The sequence below is a fragment of the Oncorhynchus gorbuscha genome, linkage group LG24 (assembly GCF_021184085.1).
Source record: "Oncorhynchus gorbuscha isolate QuinsamMale2020 ecotype Even-year linkage group LG24, OgorEven_v1.0, whole genome shotgun sequence".
Classification (NCBI taxonomy): domain Eukaryota; kingdom Metazoa; phylum Chordata; class Actinopteri; order Salmoniformes; family Salmonidae; genus Oncorhynchus; species Oncorhynchus gorbuscha.
This window is the reverse complement of record NC_060196.1, coordinates 11,869,053-11,889,983: the sequence shown is the minus strand read 5'-3', so window position 1 is coordinate 11,889,983 and position 20,931 is coordinate 11,869,053. Positions and strand designations below refer to the sequence as shown.

The following is a 20,931-nucleotide window of genomic DNA, read 5'->3' as shown; positions in this document are numbered from 1 at the left end:
AGCAGGGCCTGGGGCTGATAGAGATAGACCCTCCTGTTCCTATGATACAAACACCACAGTATCCATGATGAACAGAGCAGGTCACTCTGGGCTTCAGCCTTCACAGAGAGTGGTGGGAGACCCCCCCTGGTGGTAGTCTATCAGCAAGTCTGTCTTCTCTTTCAGGATCTCATATGGTAACTGGGTTCATAGAAGGCCTGGGCCTAGCCTTCCTCAGCTACCTCATGAATACAGACAGGATCAGGATGAGCGTTCACCATGAGAGGTACCTAGCCTCTCATGGGGTTTTGGGATAAATGGTGAAAATAAGGTCTGAGGTTAAGACAAGTTTAGGATATATTTTACATTTTGTTCTATGAGATATCATCTGTCAGGTAACATCCTTTGTGATCGTTTTGATTACATAAATGCTTCAGAATTCCCCAAAAGTGATGTTAGCTGATGAATCAGATCTCATAAGCCTCAAGTCTGCTCTGATCTTGAAATATATCCTGATGAATGTGTAATGTCACAAGCAGTACCGTATTTAAAAGAACATCGCGCAAACGCTTTTCATTTAACCACACCCCTGAGCTACAACATCCTTTCACCTCCGTGTAAACGGAAGTAAACTGTGACCAAGGAGATTTTCACGTTACAGTTTTTATTTTTGTTATTTATACGGTTTTTGACACCATGGAACTCTAAATATGACTCGTTTAACTGCACAGCATCACATACTTACCCAGTGTAGTCTTTAATTCGCGTTGGAAACAGGACTTGGTTGTTAAATGTTATCTAGGTAACGCTTACTAGCTGCTAAGGGTTAACTAACAATGGCTAACGATATGGTTTTTCACACTCAAATAGCCTCCATTATGGAGGTGTTAGCGAATGCAGCCGTGGCAGAGGTCTGCAAACTCGTAGACGACGACTATGCAGTGTTTCGTTTGGAAATAATTCAAAGCCAGAAAGAAAACAGGTCATTGCGGAGGAAACTACAGCTACTGGAACTTAAGGTGGCACGGGAGCGTCGTCCCAGAAGTGTCAAGATCCTCGACGCATACAGAGGAATGGCAAGAGGTACATTTAGCAGAATAGTCCCGGCGATGTATGAACATTATTTTCACTTTTTCATAAAGCATATAATTTGCAACACTTGTACAATTTGGGGCCCTGAACATTTCAATACTATCCAGCTGCAGCCCTAAAGTGTGACCTGTGACTAAAACTAGCCTGTCAACAAAACCAGTACTATCGCCATCTACTTGTATGTGGTAGGGATTAAGGATGATTCTACATCTATTTTCTTTCCCTGAATTCGTTGTTTTATGACTACAGAAGTAGAAAACAAATTCACAGAAAAAACACCGATTATCTCAGGACACCATCGCGTTTGATCACAATCACGTATATTTATGCAATACATTTTCCAACATGTATGTATAGAAAACTTACAATGATGTGTATGTCCGAAATAATCCGTTTGAGGTACTGAAAATGACAAAAACAAACACATTAAAATGAACTCAGTGGAAACGTATCATAATTCTTGATAAATTGATGAGGACATTCAGTTGTTTATCATGTAAAACAGTGGTATGATATGCCATGACAATTTTAGCAATTGTATTTCTCTTGCAGTGTAGACAATTGGGTTCGTATGAGAAAAATAAGCCTGATACCAGTTTCTGCATAAGTAAATATTTACACTTAAAGATGATAATAACAGGTTATAGCTATAAACATGCCAGTCTAGTGGTTTTAAAGGCAGCAGTAGCGCTGAAATGTTAAACCTACAGTAACTGTGAGGTTTTCCCTTTTGCCTCTCTAAAACAGAATCAAAGTTACAACAATGCCTAAAAAACGAATGACAAACATACCTCACTTTTTCGATCCACAAAATCTTAGTATGAACATGTATATTGTAACCCTAATGTCCATTTTTTTTAAATACACTCAATGCTTCTTCAACAAAAAGAATGAAGATACATGACAGCGATGATAGAATCCCTCTTCTCTTTTCTTCCCTTACCATTCACAGCAAAGATTATTCATGCTATTCAATCAATCAGGGACGGGTGAGAACAAAAGGACAAACCAAAGAGCTCTCAAACAATATAGTTTTGGCCGTGGAGAAAGGAGACTGGGCAGAGATGAGTTTAGCTCCTGAAGACACCACTACCCTGCGTTCCGGCCTGGCTGACTAATTGCCTCCTGCTATGCGGAACCAATGTACGGAACCAATCTTGAGGATTTTGTGGTAGGGGTAGAGGGTGAGGGAGGAGGAGAATGCGTGGATGTCGTCAACGAACGTGGGCCAGCATGGGCGAGGTGGGAAGGTCAGCTTGGACACTACTCTGTAGGATAAAGTGGAGGTCTTAGGGGCCTTAGTCCTCTTCCCCCTCTGTAGGGCTGGGGTTGGGGCCACAGCTGCCCTGCCTGGTTGTTCTCCTCTCCAAAGCCTACCACCTGACAGAAAGAGAGGGAGACACACACATACTTAAAACAGGAAATAGAGATTTCAAACTTAAATGGGACATTCTGGTGCACTGAATTTAACAGACAATTTGAAGTTATTTAATATCTTAATGACTGATCAGCCAAGATCCATAATCACAATAGGAGGATAGTGTCCACATGAAGCACAAGAGAAGGTGCATGTGTTGTCACAAAGTGCCTTGAAGTGAAGCATGGAGACAGGTGTCTGCCCACATGAAAAAATACTACAGTTTACTGTACAGTACCTTTTTCAAATATTGTATTTATTTTTATGTAACCTTTTATTTAACTAGGCGTCCATTTAAGAACAAATTCTTATTTACAATGACAGCCTACCGGGGAACAGTGGGTTGACTGCCTTGTTCAGGGGCAGAGCAACATATTTTTACCTTGTCGGTTCGGGGATTCGATCCAGCAACCTTTTGGTTAATGGCCCAACGCTCTAAACATTAGGCTACCTGCCGCCCACACTTAGAATAGACTTCTATAGTAAACTTTAGTATACACACAGTAGTATCCCTCAATCATGTGTATTACGTACTATAAAATATTGTAGTATACTGTAGAATGCTATAGTATCCTCAAGGAGAAAGCCACTTTTATGTCAAAAGATAATAAAAACAAAAACACAAGTAATACTTCGGTAATGACAGTAAATACTACAGTATATTACAGTCCGCAAAATGACTACAGTATACAACAATCCACAAAAATACTAATTACTATACTATATACGACTTTTTTTTTTCACTACAGTATTTATACAAGAGTTAACAGTAAATATTACAGTCTTCCCTGTTGTGTTTTTGTAGCAATTTTTAAAAAAAGATGAAGATGGCACCGAAGAACATGGCTGACGTTTTACGTTCTCCCAACCAATTGTGCAATTTAAAAAAATATATAATTTGCGTTTTGTGTAACTTATTTTTGTACATACTTTTGCTGCTACCATCTCTAATGACCCAAAATAACTTCTGGACATCAGAAAAGTAATTACTCACCGCGGACTTGAATAAACGTTTTCCTTTCACGAGTCCTACGAGAAGGATATCCTGCTTTCACTGGAACAGTCCCATATCCACTCTTTTTGCGTGAAGAAAAGACGCCGGAAAAGGGGACGCAGATCAGGGAACCTTCTGAGAAGCCGGAGGCGAGCGAGTAAACTCCCAATGCCTTCCATTCTCCTTGCTAACGTGCAAAGAACAAAGAAACGGACAATATAGAGCTGGCTAGGTTTTCAATGCACCAGCAGAACAGAGACACTACGTCTGGTAAGACGAGGGGTGTGGGTGTGTGTCTTTTTTGTCAAGAACAGCTAGTGCACGATGTCTAATATTAAAGAAGTATCGAGGTATTGCTCGCCTGAGGTAGAGTACCTTATGATAAGCTGTCGACCACACTATCTACCAAGAGAGTTCTCATCTGTATTATTCATAGCCGTCTATTCACCACAAAGCGAAGCTGCCACTAAGATCGCTCTCAACCAACGCTATAAGGCCATAAGCAAAGAAGAAAATGCTCACCCAGAAGCGGCGCTCCTAGTGGCCAGGGACTTTAATTAATGCAGGCGGGATTAAATCAGTTTTACCTAATTTTTACCAGCATGTCACATGTGCAACCAGGGGGGAACAAATCCTAGACCATCTTTACTCCACACACAGAGATGCATACAAAGCTCTCCCCCTCCCTCCATTTGGCAAATCGGACCACAATTCTAAGGAAATACCAGTGACTCGCTCAATAAGCAAGTGGTCAGATGACATGGATACTACATTACAGGACTGTTTTGCTTGCACAGACTGGAATATGTTCCATCCAATGGCATTGAGGAATACACCACCTCAGTCATCGGCTTCATCAATAAGTGCATCGATGACATCGTCCCCACAGTGACTGTACGTACATATCCCAACCAGAAGCCATGGATTACAGGCAACAAGCGCATTGAGCTAAAGGCTAAAGCTGCCACTTTCAAGGAGTGGGAGACTAATCAGGACACTTGTAAAAAATCCCGCTATGCCCTCAGACGAACCATCAAACAAGCAAGGCAACAACACAAGATGAATATTGAATCCTACTACACCGGCTCTCACGCTCGTCGGATCTGGCAGGGCTTGAAAACTATTGCGGACCACAAAGGGAAACCCAGATGCGAGCTGCTCAGTGAAGCGCGCCTACCAGACGAGCTAAATACCTTTTATGCTTACTTTGAGGAAAGCAACACTGAAGCATGCACGAGAGCACCAGCTGTTCTGGATGGCTGTGTGAAAACGCTCTCGGTAGCCGATGTGAACAAAACCTTTAAACAGGTCAATATTCACAAAGCCGCTGGGCCAGATGGATTACCAGGATGTGTACTCAAAGCATGCACAGACCAACTGGCAAGTGTCTTCACTGACATTTTCAACCTCTCCTTGACTGAGTCTTTAATACCTACAAGTAGACCACCATAGTCCCTGTGCCCAAGGAAGCGAAGGTAACCTGCCTAAATGATTACCGCCCCGTGGCACTCACGTCGGTAGCCATGAAGTGCTTTGAAAGGCCGGCCATGGCTCACATCAGCAGCATCCTCCCGGACACCCTAGGCCCACTCCAATTTGCATACCGCCCCAACAGATCCACAGATGATGCCATCTCAATCGCACTCCACACCGCCCTTTCTCACCTGGACAAAAGGAACACCTATGTGAGAATGCTGTTCAACTACAGCTCAGCGTTCAACACCATAGTGCCCACAAAGCTCATCTCTAAGCTAAGGACACTGGGACTAAACACCTCCCTTTGCAACTGGATCCTGGACTTCCTGACGGGCCGCCCCCATGTGGTTAGAGTAGGCAACAACACGTCCGCCACGCTGATCCTCAAAAGTGGGGCCCCTCAGTGGTGTGTACTTAGTTCCCTCCTGTACTCCCTGTTCACCCACGACTGCGTGGCCAAACACAACTCCAACACCATCATTAAGTTTGCTGACGACACAACAGTGGCCTGATCACCGACAACAATGAGATGGCCTATAGGGAGGAGGTCAGAGAACTGGCAGTGTGGTGCCAGGACAACAACCTCTCAATGTGAGCAGGACAAAGGAGCTGATTGTGGACTACAGGAAAAGGCGGGCCGAACAGGCCCCTATTAACATCGACGGGGCTGTAGTAGAACGAGTCGAGAGTTTCAAGTTCCTTGGTGTCCACATCACCAACTAACTATCATGTTCCAAACATACCAAGACAGTTGTGAAGAGGGCACGACAAAACCCTTTCCCCGCTCATGAGACTGAAAAGATCTGGCATGGGCCCCCAGATCCTCAAAATGTTCTACAGCTGCACCATCGAGAGCATCCTGACCGGTTGCATCACCTCCTGTTATGGCAACTGCTCAGCATCTGACCGTAAGGTGCTACAGAGGGTAGTGCAAACGGCCCAGTACATCACTGGGGCCAAGCTTCCTGCCATCCAGGACCTATATAATAGGCGGTGTCAGAGGAAAGCCCTAAAAATTGTCAGAGACCCAAGTTATAGACTGTTTTCTCTGCTACCACACAGCAAGCGGTACCGGAGCGCTTGCCATCTAGGACCAAAAGGCTCCTCAACAGCTTCTACCCCCAAGCCATTAGACTGCTGAACAATTCATAAAAATCGCCACCGGACAATTTACATTGACCCCCCCCCCTCCCCCTTGCACACTGCTACTACTCGCTGTTTGTTTGTTACCTATGCATAGTCACTTCGCCCCCACCTACAAGTACAGATTACCTCAACTAGCCTGTACCCCTGCACCCTGACTTGGTACCGGTGCCCCCTGTATATAGCCTTGTTATTTTTATTATTATTGAGCTTCAGACACTCAGACATTTTTTTTCTCCAAACCATTTATTATCTACCATCTCCGACAAAACATCTTCCCTCATGTTTTCACTTTCCACTGTAATATACAATAGGCCACTAACTATTTGAAAGAAAATAACACTTGATTGTTGTGCTAGTTCATGGTTAGACGGGCATTGAAGTGACTCATAGAACACTTCATTTGCCTCCTCCTTTCTCTGTATGTGAAAAGGCACACTTGAACCGTGCATTGTTTTGACAACAGCAAATAATAAATTTTCCTTCGTTGGATCCAAGAACTGGCTGGGCAGGTTTGAAGTTGAAGTGACATCCCAACTGTGAACACCTGAGTACTTACTTAATACATGCTTGGACAGATTTCTCCAGTTTTTTTCATGTTGCCTTTGGGGCGTACTACTAAAAATTAATTTTCTTAGGCCACTTTATTTTAAGAATGTGAAATGTCAGAATAATAGTAGTGATTTATTTCAGCTTTTATTTCTTTCATTAAATTCCTGGTGGGTCAGAAGTTGACATACACTCAATTAGTATTTGGTAGCTTTGCCTTTAAATTGTTTTACTTGGGTCAAACGTTTCGGGTAGCCTTCCACAAGCTTCCCACAATAAGTTGGGGGAATTTTGGCCCATTCCTCCTGACAGAGCTGGTGTAACTTAGTTAGGTTTGTAAGGCCTCCTTGCTCGCACACACTTTTTCAGTTCTGCCCACACATTTTCTATGGGATTGAGGTCAGAGCTTTGTGATGGCCACTCTAGTACCTTGACTGTGTTGTCCTTAAGCCATTTTTCCACAACTTTGGAAGTATGCTTGGTGTCATTGTCCATTTGGAAGACACATTTGCAACCAAGCTTTAACTTCCTGATTGATGTCTTGAGATGTTGCTTCAATATATCCACATCATTTTACTTTCTTATTATGCCATCTATTTTGTGAAGTGCACCAGTCCCTCCTACAGCAAAGCACGGTTGGGATGACGTTCTTCAGCTTGCAAGCGTCCACCTTTTTCCTCTAAACATGATGGTCATTATGGCCAAACAGTTCCATTTTTGTTTCATCAGACCAGAGGACAATTCTTCAAAAAGTACGATCTTTGTCCCCATGTGCAGTTGCAACCCGTAGTCTGGCTTTTTTATGGCGGTTTTGAAGCAGTGGCTTCTTCCTTGCTGAGCGGCCTTTCAGGTTATATTGATATAGGACTCGTTTTACTGTGGATATAGAAACTTTTGCATTTGTTTTCTCCAGCATCTTCACAAGGTCCTTTGCCGTTGTTCTGGGATGGATTTGCACTATTCACACCATTGTACGTTCATCTCTAGGAGAAAGAACGCTTCTCCTTCCTGAGCGGTATGACGGCTACGTGGTCCCATGGTGTTCATACTTGCGTACTATTGTTTGTACAGATGAACGTGGTACCTTCAGTCATTTGGAAATTGGTCCCAAGGATGAATGACTACACATTTTATCCTGAGGTCTTAGCTGATTTATTTTGATTTTCCCATGATGTCAAGCAAAAAGGCTTGAGTGTGTGATGTCCCTGCCTCTCCCCCTGGTGGATTGTGTCCCATGGCTTTTATTCAAGTGTTGGAGGAACTGATTCTTATTCAAAAACAAAGACTCGCAAAAACAATGGAAGTGAGCCTGCACCCTGAAACCAAGGTTGCACTTGTAGATGGAACAGCCTTTGGGAACAAGCACAAAACGCAGAATACTCCAGATAAAGAATAATGACCACTAGTGACAAATATCCCTGCTGAAAATAATATTGACAAACTTTTATTTTGAATTACTCTGCCAAGGTGAGCATTTAAATGCAGGTTTAGTTTGCTTCAGTCGGTGGCCTTAAAGATTGTAGAGGCACTGAAACCCTCATTCACACTTGTTTTTATCACTCTTTGACTACTGCAGCGCCATTCACTACGGACTCCCCACCAAAACACTGGACAGACTTCAACATGTAAAAAAATGCAGTTGAGAGTCCTCGAAACGCGAGACCTTGGGGACTACATCAACCCACCCTCATCAAACTCCACTATCTCCAAGTTCAATACAGGATCATCTTCAAATTGCTCATGCTCACCTACAAAGCACTCAATGGACTGACCACATACCTTACTGACCACCTGCACCCCTTCTCTCCCACCTGTTCACTTCACTCCTCTGACACTTGCCTCCTCACCCTCCCTCGCACCAGGCTCTGCTCCATGTGATACCAGACTTTTCGCAGTGCAGCTCCCCAACGCTGGAACTCCCTCTCCATGTCAACCTCACAATCCATGCACATATTCAGGTCCACACTAACACACTTCTTCACACAGGCTTACCTGGATTCTCTGTCTTAGCTTTTATCTTCTGTCTAGTTCACGTCCCTGGTTAGTCTCATCATGTTTAGTGTTCTCCATGATTAGTCTGTTTTGCATTTATATACAGTGCCTTGCGAAAGTATTTGGCCCCCTTGAACTTTGCGACCTTTTGCCACATTTCAGGCTTCAAACATAAATATATAAAACTGTATTTTTTTGTGAAGAATCAACAACAAGTGGGACACAATCATGAAGTGGAACTATATTTATTGGATATTTCAAACTTTTTTAACAAATCAAAAACTGAAAAATTGGGCGTGCAAAATTATTCAGCCCCTTTACTTTCAGTGCAGCAAACTCTCTCCAGAAGTTCAGTGAGGATCTCTGAATGATCCAATGTTGACCTAAATGACTAATGATGATAAATACAATCCACCTGTGTAATCAAGTCTCCGTATAAATGCACCTGCACTGTGATAGTCTCAGAGGTCCGTTAAAAGCGCAGAGAGCATCATGAAGAACAAGGAACACACCAGGCAGGTCCGAGATACTGTTGTGAAGAAGTTTAAAGCCGGATTTGGATACAAAAAGATTTCCCAAGCTTTAAACATCCCAAGGAGCACTGTGCAAGCGATAATATTGAAATGGAAGGAGTATCATACCACTGCAAATCTACCAAGACCTGGCCGTCCCTCTAAACTTTCAGCTCATACAAGGAGAAGACTGATCAGAGATGCAGCCAAGAGGCCCATGATCACTCTGGATGAACTGCAGAGATCTACAGCTGAGGTGGGAGACTCTGTCCATAGGACAACAATCAGTCGTATATTGCACAAATCTGGCCTTTATGGAAGAGTGGCAAGAAGAAAGCCATTTCTTAAAGATATCCATAAAAAGTGTTGTTTAAAGTTTGCCACAAGCCACCTGGGAGACACACCAAACATGTGGAAGAAGGTGCTCTGGTCAGATGAAACCAAATTTGATTTTTTTGGCAACAATGCAAAACGTTATGTTTGGCCTAAAAGCAACACCGCTCATCACCATGAACACACCATCCCCACTGTCAAACATGGTGGTGGCAGCATCATGGTTTGGGCCTGCTTTTCTTCAGCAGGGACAGGGAAGATGGTTAATATTGATGGGAAGATGGATGGAGCCAAATACAGGACCATTCTGGAAGAAAACCTGATCGAGTCTGCAAAAGACCTGAGACTGGGACGGAGATTTGTCTTCCAACAAGACAATGATCCAAAACATAAAGCAAAATCTACAATGGAATGGTTCAAAAATAAACATATCCAGGTGTTAGAATGGCCAAGTCAAAGTCCAGACCTGAATCCAATCGAGAATCTGTGGAAAGAACTGAAAACTGCTGTTCACAAATGCTCTCCATCCAACCTCCACTGAGCTCGAGCTGTTTTGCAAGGAGGAATGGGAAAAAATGTCAGTCTCTCGATGTGCAAAACTGATAGAGACATACAATACCCCAAGTGACTTACAGCTGTAATCGCAGCAAAAGGTGGCGATACAAAGTATTAACTTAAGGGGGCTGAATAATTTTGCACGGACAATTTTTCTGTTTTTGATTTGTTAAAAAAGTTTGAAATATCCAATAAATGTCGTTCCACTTCATGATTGTGTCCCACTTGTTGTTGATTCTTCACAATACAGTTTTATATCTTTATGTTTGAAGCCTGAAATGTGGCAAAAGGTCGCAAAGTTCAAGGGGGCCGAATACTTTCGCAAGGCACTGTACTTATTTAATATATGATTATTGTTTTTTATCCTGTTGACTTCGGGTGTCATGTAAATATGTAAGTATAGTAATACTTTTTTAAATTTAGAATTTGTTCCTTTCTAAATGAACATCTCAAAATGAGCTTGATTGATATCTCGACTGGGAATGTGATCATAAAGTGCTCCAAAATGGGGCACTTTCTCTTCTGAAATATAATTTTAGGAGTGGTGGTTGATATTTGGGACAGACAAGCACATGCGTGCCCATGAAATCTCCAGGTTCCTGGGTCCAGACAAATCAAAGGCCCTTGTGTTCCATGAATTTACACAATGTTACTTACAGGGTTTACAAAGTCCACCATTATATAATAATCTGAACTATTTATGATGTTGTATATGGCACCATTGTAATCCTTGACCATCAAAACATAGGGGTAGTTGTAGCTTTTGCTGTCATTAAATGTGAAGAGTGTAATATTATCAAATCAATTCTCTGTGTAATTATTCCGTAATTAAACAAATTACGAGATAGTAATTAACTAGGAATTCGGGGCACCACGGGAAAATGTTTATAGAGTTTCAATTTCCCGACTAACTCTTCAGATATTTTATTATCTTATCGATTACAGTCTTCTATTAATGTATTGTTACCTCATCAGTCTCATTCCTGAATGTCGCAAACCCTTGGATATCTGCATGAACTCTAGAATCAAATCATGAATCGGGCAATATACAAATTGGCAAAATTATTTATTTCCTATCAATCACAGAATTACATAAACACACACAAATTAGGTCATACATTGGTTACTAACATAACACAAGGAAAAGTCCCTAGCGGACGAAACCGATATGACGGCTTGGTAGACAAAGGAAAGCGGTGGGGAAAGCTAAAGAGCGGGAAACTCAGTGGAACCACTGTAATACAGTTCATAACTACACTCATGTAAATGAACATGCACTACTTTGAACATGAACAGCCGCTCATTAGAAAATAAATAGCAATTTACATATTTACAAGTGTATGCCTTTGTTGTCCCTCTCTGTGATTGCCGGTCCGTCTGCTGGATAATAGTTCATCAGAGAGTCTCTGGTTGCGTTCCCCAGAAGTCCCAAGGTCTTTCGTGGTTGTAGGTTGTTATAATGGATACGTCAGAGTTCCATTCGAGATGTTCTTAGATTGGATGCGTTTACCAGACTGAAGTATTGAAACAGCTGCAGCCCGAATAATTGGTCTTTAGTTTGTAGATTTTCACAATTTCAGCGTGGGGATGATCTCCACGTTCTCTGGTCTTGTCCTTTTGTAGAGTTGTAGTTTAAACCACTTCACACCAGCATGTTTTGGTCTCTAGAGAGTAGTAGCCATTTAAACGTGGCGACCCCATCCCGGCGTTATCTTGACTAATGTAAAAAAAAAAAATTGGAAGTGGCTTTTATATTAGAGTAGAAAAGTTCCATGATGCCGATGTAAATGTCTGTGCTCACGGGGTGTGGTCACTGACTAGTTAAAACTTTATATGAAAACCCATACTCATTTAGAAGGCTAACATCACTTTTCATCTTTTCAAAAGTATTCCTATACTCAATCATTTATTTTATACAACATTCAGATGTAAACCCCATAATTTAGAAGTGTATACAGACAAAGAAACAGTAATGTGTGTCTCCTGTCCTTCATGAGGTCACCAAATGAAACAAACTTGACATGACTGTTCCTTAAGTGTCCATGGACCACTCCAACTGATTGGAATAAAGAAATATTGTTAAATGATTCAAACTTTTGACGTTACCATACTGCAGTCTTTCTCTGTGGTAACAAAGGGATTCTCAACCTTCATTTTGGCTGAGGGGGGGTAAAGAGTTTTAGGTATTTATGACCATCAAACCTGTGGTGGGAGAGGGGGCTATGGTCCTCACCCAAAAAGGTCACGTCATGACAGGGTAGACCTTTCGTGTGTTATCATGTTTGGTTCAGACGATATGATGGAAAATACATTGTCCAGTAATGGCATAATAGCATAATGGCCTCCACGGCAGCCAGGGGGCATTTGTGATGATGTGCATGGTATCATTGTAATCATTGACCATCAAAACACAGGGGTATACATCACCTATTCTGTGTTATCATGTTTGATTCTGAAGATATGATGCAAAATACATTATTTGGTTATGGCGGAATGGAAAATGGCTGCCGCGGCCGCCAAGAGGCGTTTTCGCCTCCGTATCCGAAAATGTGAAGGAACCAAGGAACCAAATTGTACAAGTGTACCAAGTTTCATGCTTTTGTAGCCAAAAACTTGGCACATTGCCTGGATGAGAAGGCAGAGGCTGCGGGGCCTGGTTTTCATAGCTGACTTTGAAAAGGCTTTTGATAAAGTACGACTTGAGTTTATATATAAATGCCTAGAATAGTTCAATTTTGGAGAACCGATTTAAAAAAAATATATATATATATATTTTTTAATTTAAAAAAATGAGAGTTAAAGTTATGTATAGTAACCCTGTTGCCCTGTTCTCCTCTGCTCATGATTTTAGATGTGTTAACCACATATGGTTAACCAGAATTGGGTTTGGGACAATTTTTGGATAGTATGCAATAATTCCCCTGATTACTTAGCTTTCTTGCGCAAAGACATAATATCATGTTCTAACCAAATTCTTGATTTACTGTATTTCTTAGTATTTACTCAATGAAAACAATGTGATGCATGTAACATAATACATCAATAAATATTATATCAAGAAGTTATGAGAAGTGTTACCTTAGATCCTTACCAATTCTAGACAGTGGCAATATTGTACAAAATATATAAAAATAAAATAAAATAAACGCCTTGCAATTTAGTACTCATCTATAAAACAAAAGGTCAAGAGTCCATATTAACAACGGAAATTGAAGGACTAACCGTACAGACAGATGGCAAAAACTGAAAAATAAATTAAGGAACTTATTCAAGAGATCCAGTGTAATATTTTATACAAATAAAGCGAACTGGATGGAATATGGGGAAAATGCACCAAAATTATTTTTCAGTCTTCAACAGAAATTTGACCAATGTTTTTTTTTTTATTGAAACTTATTACAAATGGAGTCACTCATGATTCACCGAAACAATATTTTGAAAGAGGAAGTAAATACTTTAAGCATATGTTTTCGTTTCAGTCTCTGTACAAAAAGACTCATGTGAAGGCCAAATTACAGAGGATGAACTTCTTGATGCAATTAAAGCCTTTAAGGCAGGGAAAACTCCAGGGCTGGATGGCATACCAGTGAAGGTATACCAGACTTTTTCAGTATACTCAGAGGACCATTATTAGCATGTTTTAACAACTCCTATATAAACGGTAGATTATCGGACACGCAACAAGGTCTGATTTCATTATTACTGAAACAGGATCCAAGTGGTATGTATACATATAAAAATCCATTCCTTAAAAAATAAAAAATTGATGCCTCTTACACTTCAGTGTTGTGATGAAAAAATTCTAGCTAAATGCTTGGCGCATATAATTAAAAAGGTATTGTCAGATAGTATTCATCCTAATCAGACAGTTTTTTTTTTACATGGATGATACATTGGAGATAATATAAGACCAGTACTGGAAACAATAGAATATTATGAAATATCGGAGAAACCAAGCCTGGTTTTCATAGCTGACTTTGAAAAGGCTTTTGATAAAGTATTTTGGAGAATGAGTTAGTTATATATAGTAACCCTAGGTGTAAAATAGTAAATAATGGCTACAGCAAAGTTTTAAACTGTCAAGAGGAGTAAAACAAGGTTGTCCACTATCGGAATGAAATGAGTGAAATGTTAGCTGAATTTTTTTTATCCAACAATAATATTAAGGAATGAGAAATCCATGGCTTAAAAAAAAGGTGTCATTCATTGTACACTGATTCATGTTCTCTTTTAAAACCACAATTAGAATCCCTCCACAGCCTCAGAGGATCTAACCTCTGGATTAAAACCAAATGATGGTAGGTCTACTATATTACGTATTGGATCACAAAAAAAAATCTACTTTTACATTACTGTGTAGTTTACCAATAAAAGGGTCTGACGCGGATGTGGACAGACTCGGTAGACATATCCCGAAAGAAAGAAATGATCTCACTCCAATACATTTTTATACAAAGTTAGCAAAAATAGATATCATCTTGCTACTATGGAAAGGAAAATACCTATTTGTGGAAAAATCGCCCTGATTAACTCTTTAGTCATATCACAGTTTACCTATTTGCTTGTGGGTTTTCCTACACCAAACCTGCTTTTTTATTTACATGAACAAAAAAGTTTCCATTTTATTTGGAATGGCAAAGCCAGACAAAATGAAAAGGGCCTATTTATATAATGAATGTGAATTCAGAGGGCAGAAATGATTAAATATTAAAGCATTAGACCTCTCACTAAATGCATCAGTCATACAAAAGTTATACTTAAATCCGAAATGGTTTTCTAGTAGGGTTAGGGTTAGTAAGTAATTAGTAAGAATGTCTCACCCCATGTTCAAGAATGGCCTTTTTCCCTTTATTCAGATTACAACTGCTCACTTTTGGTTATTTGAAAACGAAATCATCTCCAATATATTGTTATTTTTTAAACAAGCCTTAGAAAGTTGTTTGCAATTTGTTTAATCCACCTGAAAAGACTGAACAAATAATACAACAAATATTGTGGTTAAACTCATATACTAATTGATTTTTTTTAAACAACGTATTTTTTTATAAAATCTTTTTTTTTTTAAGGTATAGTTTTTGGTAATTATATTATAAATAGGACTGGTGGAGTTATGTCACACATGCAGCTAACACAGACATATGGGAATGTCTGCTCTACCCAAAATTACAACCAACCAACCAGCATTACCACAAAAATGGAAGAGGCAAGTGGAAGGGGGAAAAAGTAAGGAACTTGTCTGTCAGGCCCTGCATTAAAGACCAAAAGTTAAAGAAAATGGTGATAAATAAAAATAGGTTCATTTAAGGAACAATAAAATGTACAGCTGTGCCATGTAAATTGCAAAATAGTTGGGAAGACATTTTCGATATACCGATTCCATGGCACATGGTCTATGAATTGACACGCAAAATGACGCTGGAACTCCACATTTAAAAATTTAAATGATTATACCAAATTTTTGCAACCAATAGAATATTATATATATATATATATATCCCCCATTTTAGCGGCAGAGTCCTTAGATATTTTATTTTGGTACTGTCCATACGTAGCTCGTTTTTGGTCACAGGTCCAGGAATGGCGGAAGAATTGTAACATTTACTTAGAACTAACGCTGCAGAGAGCAATACTGGGTGATTTGACAAGTCAGTCTTTTCAAATTATTGGATCAATAATTATTTTAGCAATTTTTTACATTTTTTATTTACAATCTGTAGAAGCTATGAGAATAGAAAGGTTCAGTACTTTTGTGAAGCATCACAGAACAGTTGAAAAATATATGACAAATCCAAAATGGATGGTGTTAAGAGATAAATGGGAGGGGTTGAATGGAGCTGAAGGGTGGGACTAATAACAACAAGATAACACATGTAGAACATACGGGGTCTGTAAAATGTATATAGGTTCAGAAATGTTGCCAAATAGCACAGTTACAAATAGAAATCAAACTGGATGGACATCAGAAATGGAGGAAGGCCAGGACTAAAAACAAACAAAATATAACTATTGTAAAATAGATTGTCTGAACATATGTAGAGTATGTATAAACTGAAGGTAGAAGCGTAAGTGTTATTGTTTATTAGTTTACTCCAATTGGGGGAGGAGTGGTAGGGTTTGCGGGGAATAATAAAGGTATATTCTTTAAAAAAGTGTGTGTGTGTGTGTGTATATATATATATATATATATATATTATACACATTAAAAAAAATATGGGATAAAACATTTTAAAACATTTAATTTTTTTATTTTACAAAATACCATTGAGCATTGACAGTAGCTAATCTAACCACCTCTTTCCCCCCAATCATTTGTTTTTAGGTGAAGGACATCTCACTGGAAGCCACAGGAGCTTTGTGAAGCCAGGGGAACACAACACATGGAGAGATGACAAACCAATCACTGTTGATGAGGAAATTGGAACCTCAACCCATCACATTATCTTGATTGAGGTTAGTGGAATAGAGTTGCATAAAAAATGTTACTTTGTAAATCAAATGTGTCCCGTTTTTCAGAAAGGCTATTCACTGTCTTACATGTACATCCTTATGCATCTGCCATAGAGGAGCTTGTGAGACTTCCCTATGACATTTTTATCCAATTCAACTAGGTACTGGTAACAACCTCCTCTCTTCTTGTCAGGATGCAAAGGCTGCAGGTCCTGGGGTCAAGCAGGAGAAGTCTGAAGGAGAGGAGGACCAACAGCACAGCAGAGACATCCAGATTGGAGCGCCCCCTGAATCCACGGAGGACCTCGCTGCCACACCCCAGCCCAAGACCCGACGCAGCATCATGGAGGTCAGTGGAACGCCGAACGACGTCCTCAAGTCAGAGACCGACACAGAGACTTTAACTGTGACACACAGGCTTTTACACACAGGATCTGACCAAAGATCAGACCCAGAGAGAATGGTGCTGGGGAGACTGGGCTGTCCTCCTCCTGGCTCAGAGTATTTACCGGTATTACATCAGAACCAGAGGATGGTTAATTCCCGTGGAGATGGTGACACATTAGACACTGGTGGTGATGATCTGTCTTGTTCTTACACTACAGCAACGGACCCTGGCAACATGCCCTTGGGTTTAGAGACACAGACTGATCTGTTTAGAGGGGACTGGAACCGGTACAGTAGTAGTGTATACACTGAAGGGTGCCTAGACAAGAAAGGGGAGGGTCTGGTCGTAGATGAGGTGACTGTGAAAGTGGAGGACGACACTCCTCTGACATGGAATGCCGACAAGACTCACTTAGGAGAAGGACACTTACAGGGCAACACCAGTGATTTCTTAGACTACAGTGAAAGCTTAGAGACAAATCTGAATGTTGCGACCCACTCCTCTTTACACGCTTTCGGCGATCGTGACCCAGTGTCCACGTCATTGGGGCCTTCCGAGTCACAAAACCGCATCCTTTTCGATCAGGTATTGAACTCAAACGACAGGGCTAGAGTCCAGGTTGAGGGTGGGCGAGCCACATCAGGCAATATTAAAGAGAAACGGTTCCTCTGCATGTTCTGTAACAAAAGCTTCAGGTGCCTCCAGAATGTGGAGATCCACCAGAGGGTCCACACAGGGGAGAAACCCTTCAGCTGTACCCAGTGTCACATGCGCTTCGCCCAGGCTGGAACCCTGAAGCGGCACCAGAGGGTCCACACAGGGGTGAAACCCTTCAGCTGTACCCAGTGTCACATGTGCTTCGCTCAGGCTGGTGACCTGAAGAGGCACCAAAGGGTCCACACGGGAGAGAGGCCATTCAACTGTAATCACTGCGGGAAGAAGTTCTCACAGAGGAGCTACCTCCGGATACACCTGCAAAAAAACCATTCCACTCCTTAACATAGAAAGTAACCATACCACTTGATAGCTTCTGACATTTAGGTCAGTCCCTGCATTAAAGGAACACTCATCAAGATGATGTAGATGCAAAAAGTAAACAGCAGTAGTGGGTTAATTTCTACAACTAAGAGCGTTGAAGTGCAAGGCCCAGGCATTGTGGGAAATACAGTAATTTCAGAAAGTATTCAAACCCCTGGACTTTTTCCACATTTTGTGTCACTGGCCTACACACAATAACCCATAATGTGAAAGTGGAATTAGGATTTTTACAAATGAATAAAAAATTATAAGCTGAAATATCATTAAGTAATCAACACCTTTTGTTATGGCAAGCCTAAACAAGTTCAGGAGTAAACATTTGCTTAACAAGTTACATAATAAGTTGCATGGACTTACTCTGTCAGCAATAATAGTGTTTAACATGATTTCTTGAATGACTACCTCATCTCTGTACCCCACACATACAGATAATTGTAAGGTCCCTCAGTTGAGCAGTGAAAACACAAATTCAACCACAAAGACCAGGGAGGTTTTGCAATGTTGCACAAAGAAGAACACCTAAAAAATATAAAAATGCTGTACATTGAAATATCCCTTTGAGCATGGTGAAGTTATTAATTACACATTGGATGGTGTATGAATACACCCAGTCACTACAAAAATGCAGGTGTCCTTCCTAACTTATTTGCCGGAGAGTAAGGAAACTACTCAGGGATTTCACCATGAGGCCAATTGTGACTTTAAAATAGTTACAGAGTTTAATGGCTGTGATAGGAGAAAACTCAGGATGGATCAATAACATTGTAGTTACTCCACAATACTAATCTAATTAACAGTGTGATTCTAGCATGTATTGACTCAGGAGTGTGAAAACTTATGTAAACTTCATATTTCTGTATTTCATTTTCAATGCATTTGCAAAGATTTCTGAAAACATATTTTCACTTTGTCATTATGGGGTATTGTGTGTAGACGGGCGAGGAATAAAATATTTTTGAATTCAGGCTGTAACACAACAAAATGTGGAATAAGTCAAGGGGTATAAATCACTTCTGAAGGCACTGCATAAGGCATATACAGTGTCAGCCTAAACAGTTTGTTACATACTGTTTGTACTGTGTAAGCAAGTTTTTACCAACTCCAGTCCTCAAGTCTGGAGTTGTAGCCCCGGACAAACACACCTCATTCAACTCAGAGGGCTTGATGATGAATTGACAAGTTGAATCAGGTAGCCTAGTGGTTAGAGCGTTGGTCAAGTAACCGAAAGGTTGCAAGAACGAATCCCCGAGCTGAAAAAACTGTCGTTTTGCCCCTGAACAAGGCAGTTAACCCACTGGTCCAAGGTCGTCATTGAAAATAAGAATTTGTTCTTAACTGACTTGCCTCGTTAAATAAAGGTTCAATAAAAACATTAAAGGTGTGCTTGTCCAGTGCTACAATACAAATGTGTTCTGTTGGGGGACATGAGGACTGGAGTTGGGAAACACTGTTGTAGGATATATGATATTCACACATACCTAGTTCATTACTTCCATTCAACTGAATACACATTATCAAGTTCATGCAGAGTATTTGTTGAGACGTGTATGTGTGGTTTTCATATGGTGTATTTAAAACTTGTTTATGTTTAATAAACACAAAATGGGACTTTTCATTAAGACTTTCATTGAGACTCTCTTTTGTACACATCACATCTGATCTCACCCTATTCTGCATACACACATCAGTGCTTTATAACCATTATACACTTACTAAATATACCTACACATACCCACATAACTAACACCTACTGTACACCTCATAGGTTAGTCAGGTTTGTCTGATGACTTTTGACTTTTTGTCATAACTGACTTGCTTTTACCCACAACTGACTTGTTTTTACCCACAACTGACTTGTTTTTATCCACCATGATGGGTTTAACAACAATGAAGTCATTATGTAACTACAGTATAGAACTCAGACATGGTGGGGATGGGTAAACACTCCATGCTGAAAGTGTGTTATTATCTGTGTGTACGTACCTGAGGGAGTGTATGTCTGTGTAATCTGTATCCTGTCTCTTCCAGGAGGAGGAGGGTCCAGAGGTGCTGCTGGTGAAGGAGGAGGGGTGTGAGGAGGGTCTGGGGAACCCTGAGGGGACCATGGTCATGGAGGACAACCAGACTACACCTCCTCCTGAACCCACAGAGGAACCAGCTGAGCAGCACAGGACCACACACAGTCTCACTGAGGTGAGTCCACTGTGAACTACTGTCTGAATGGTATTAGGTCAGGGCCTGTATCCACAAAGTGTCTCAGGGCTGATCACAGATCATAATGAATGAGAGTATATTGGTGGGGAGCTGATCCTTGATCAGCACTTCTACTCTGAGAATCTTTATGGATATGGCCCCTGGTCTTGATCAATTCTGTCTTAAGTTTGGGACCATGTCTTTCAATTATCAAACCATTAAAAAGTGTCAAGTAATCAAATCAACTAACACATTTGCATTTCTTGATCCAACATCCTCTCACTCTGTATCTCTAACAGTCAGTAGACATGGAGGATGGGAAGCCTGATCTTCTGCTGGTCAAAGAGGAGACAATAGAAGATGGACCAGAGAGCATTGATCTGCTGAGTGGACTAAAGATGGGGGAGCAAGGTAAGGAGAAATACATATAGCCTACATACAGTAATAGATCTTCAATAGGAATAGTGTTGCACCTGGCTATTGTTTTAAAGACATTACAATGTGTGAACTTGACCAGGTAATTGACAGACTAAACTCCATATGTAGAGTTCTCTGCCATTTTTGTCAAGTCTATTTTGTAACGTCTTCCTGCAGGTGGTTGGCTGGGGGCTAAAAGAGGAGATTGGGTGGACATCTTGGATTCCCAGACTGGTGCAGCCAATGGCCCAGGGGACGACATCACTGAGCAGGCCAGGACCAGAGGCGACATAGTGGAGGTCAGTGGATGGGACAGCGTCCTCAACTCTGGGCTGGGGAACAACACTGTAAACCACAACCAGAAACAGACGGTCGAACTCAAAACAACAACCAAACTTAGTCTCTA

General features: G+C 40.8%; 2 protein-coding genes across 4 annotated transcripts in view; both read left to right on the top strand.

Moving 5' to 3' along the window:
- Nucleotides 1-20,931, top strand: part of LOC124012423 (zinc finger and BTB domain-containing protein 41-like) — a 78,742-nt gene that overhangs the window by 43,914 nt on the left and 13,897 nt on the right. For both annotated transcript variants that reach the window (XM_046326015.1, XM_046326014.1), the window contains exons 5-6: nt 20,408-20,519; nt 20,703-20,824. In XM_046326015.1, coding sequence (XP_046181971.1) covers nt 20,408-20,519; nt 20,703-20,824 — 234 coding nt within the window. The remainder of the gene's footprint in view (nt 1-20,407; nt 20,520-20,702; nt 20,825-20,931) is intronic.
- LOC124012475 (zinc finger protein 836-like) lies at nt 569-18,699 on the top strand. 2 transcript variants are annotated; one of them, XM_046326122.1, is made up of 3 exons: nt 569-1,062; nt 16,362-16,492; nt 16,683-18,699. In XM_046326122.1, the coding sequence occupies exons 1-3, from the start codon at nt 816-818 to the stop codon at nt 17,874-17,876; spliced, it is 1,572 nt and encodes a 523-aa protein (XP_046182078.1). In that variant the 5' UTR covers nt 569-815; the 3' UTR covers nt 17,877-18,699. The 2 variants fall into 2 exon arrangements, with proteins under 2 accessions (XP_046182078.1, XP_046182080.1); XM_046326124.1 differs by lacking the exon at nt 569-1,062 and adding an exon at nt 2,056-2,214.

Excerpts from the sequence above, each read along its gene's own strand:
- LOC124012475 (XM_046326122.1), top strand. The coding sequence starts at position 816 with ATGGCTAACGATATGGTTTTTCACACTCAAATAGCCTCCATTATGGAG. Across the intron at positions 1,063-16,361 it reads ATACAGAGGAATGGCAAGAG|GTGAAGGACATCTCACTGGA; the intron begins GTACATTTAGCA and ends ATTTGTTTTTAG. Across the intron at positions 16,493-16,682 it reads ATCACATTATCTTGATTGAG|GATGCAAAGGCTGCAGGTCC; the intron begins GTTAGTGGAATA and ends TCTTCTTGTCAG.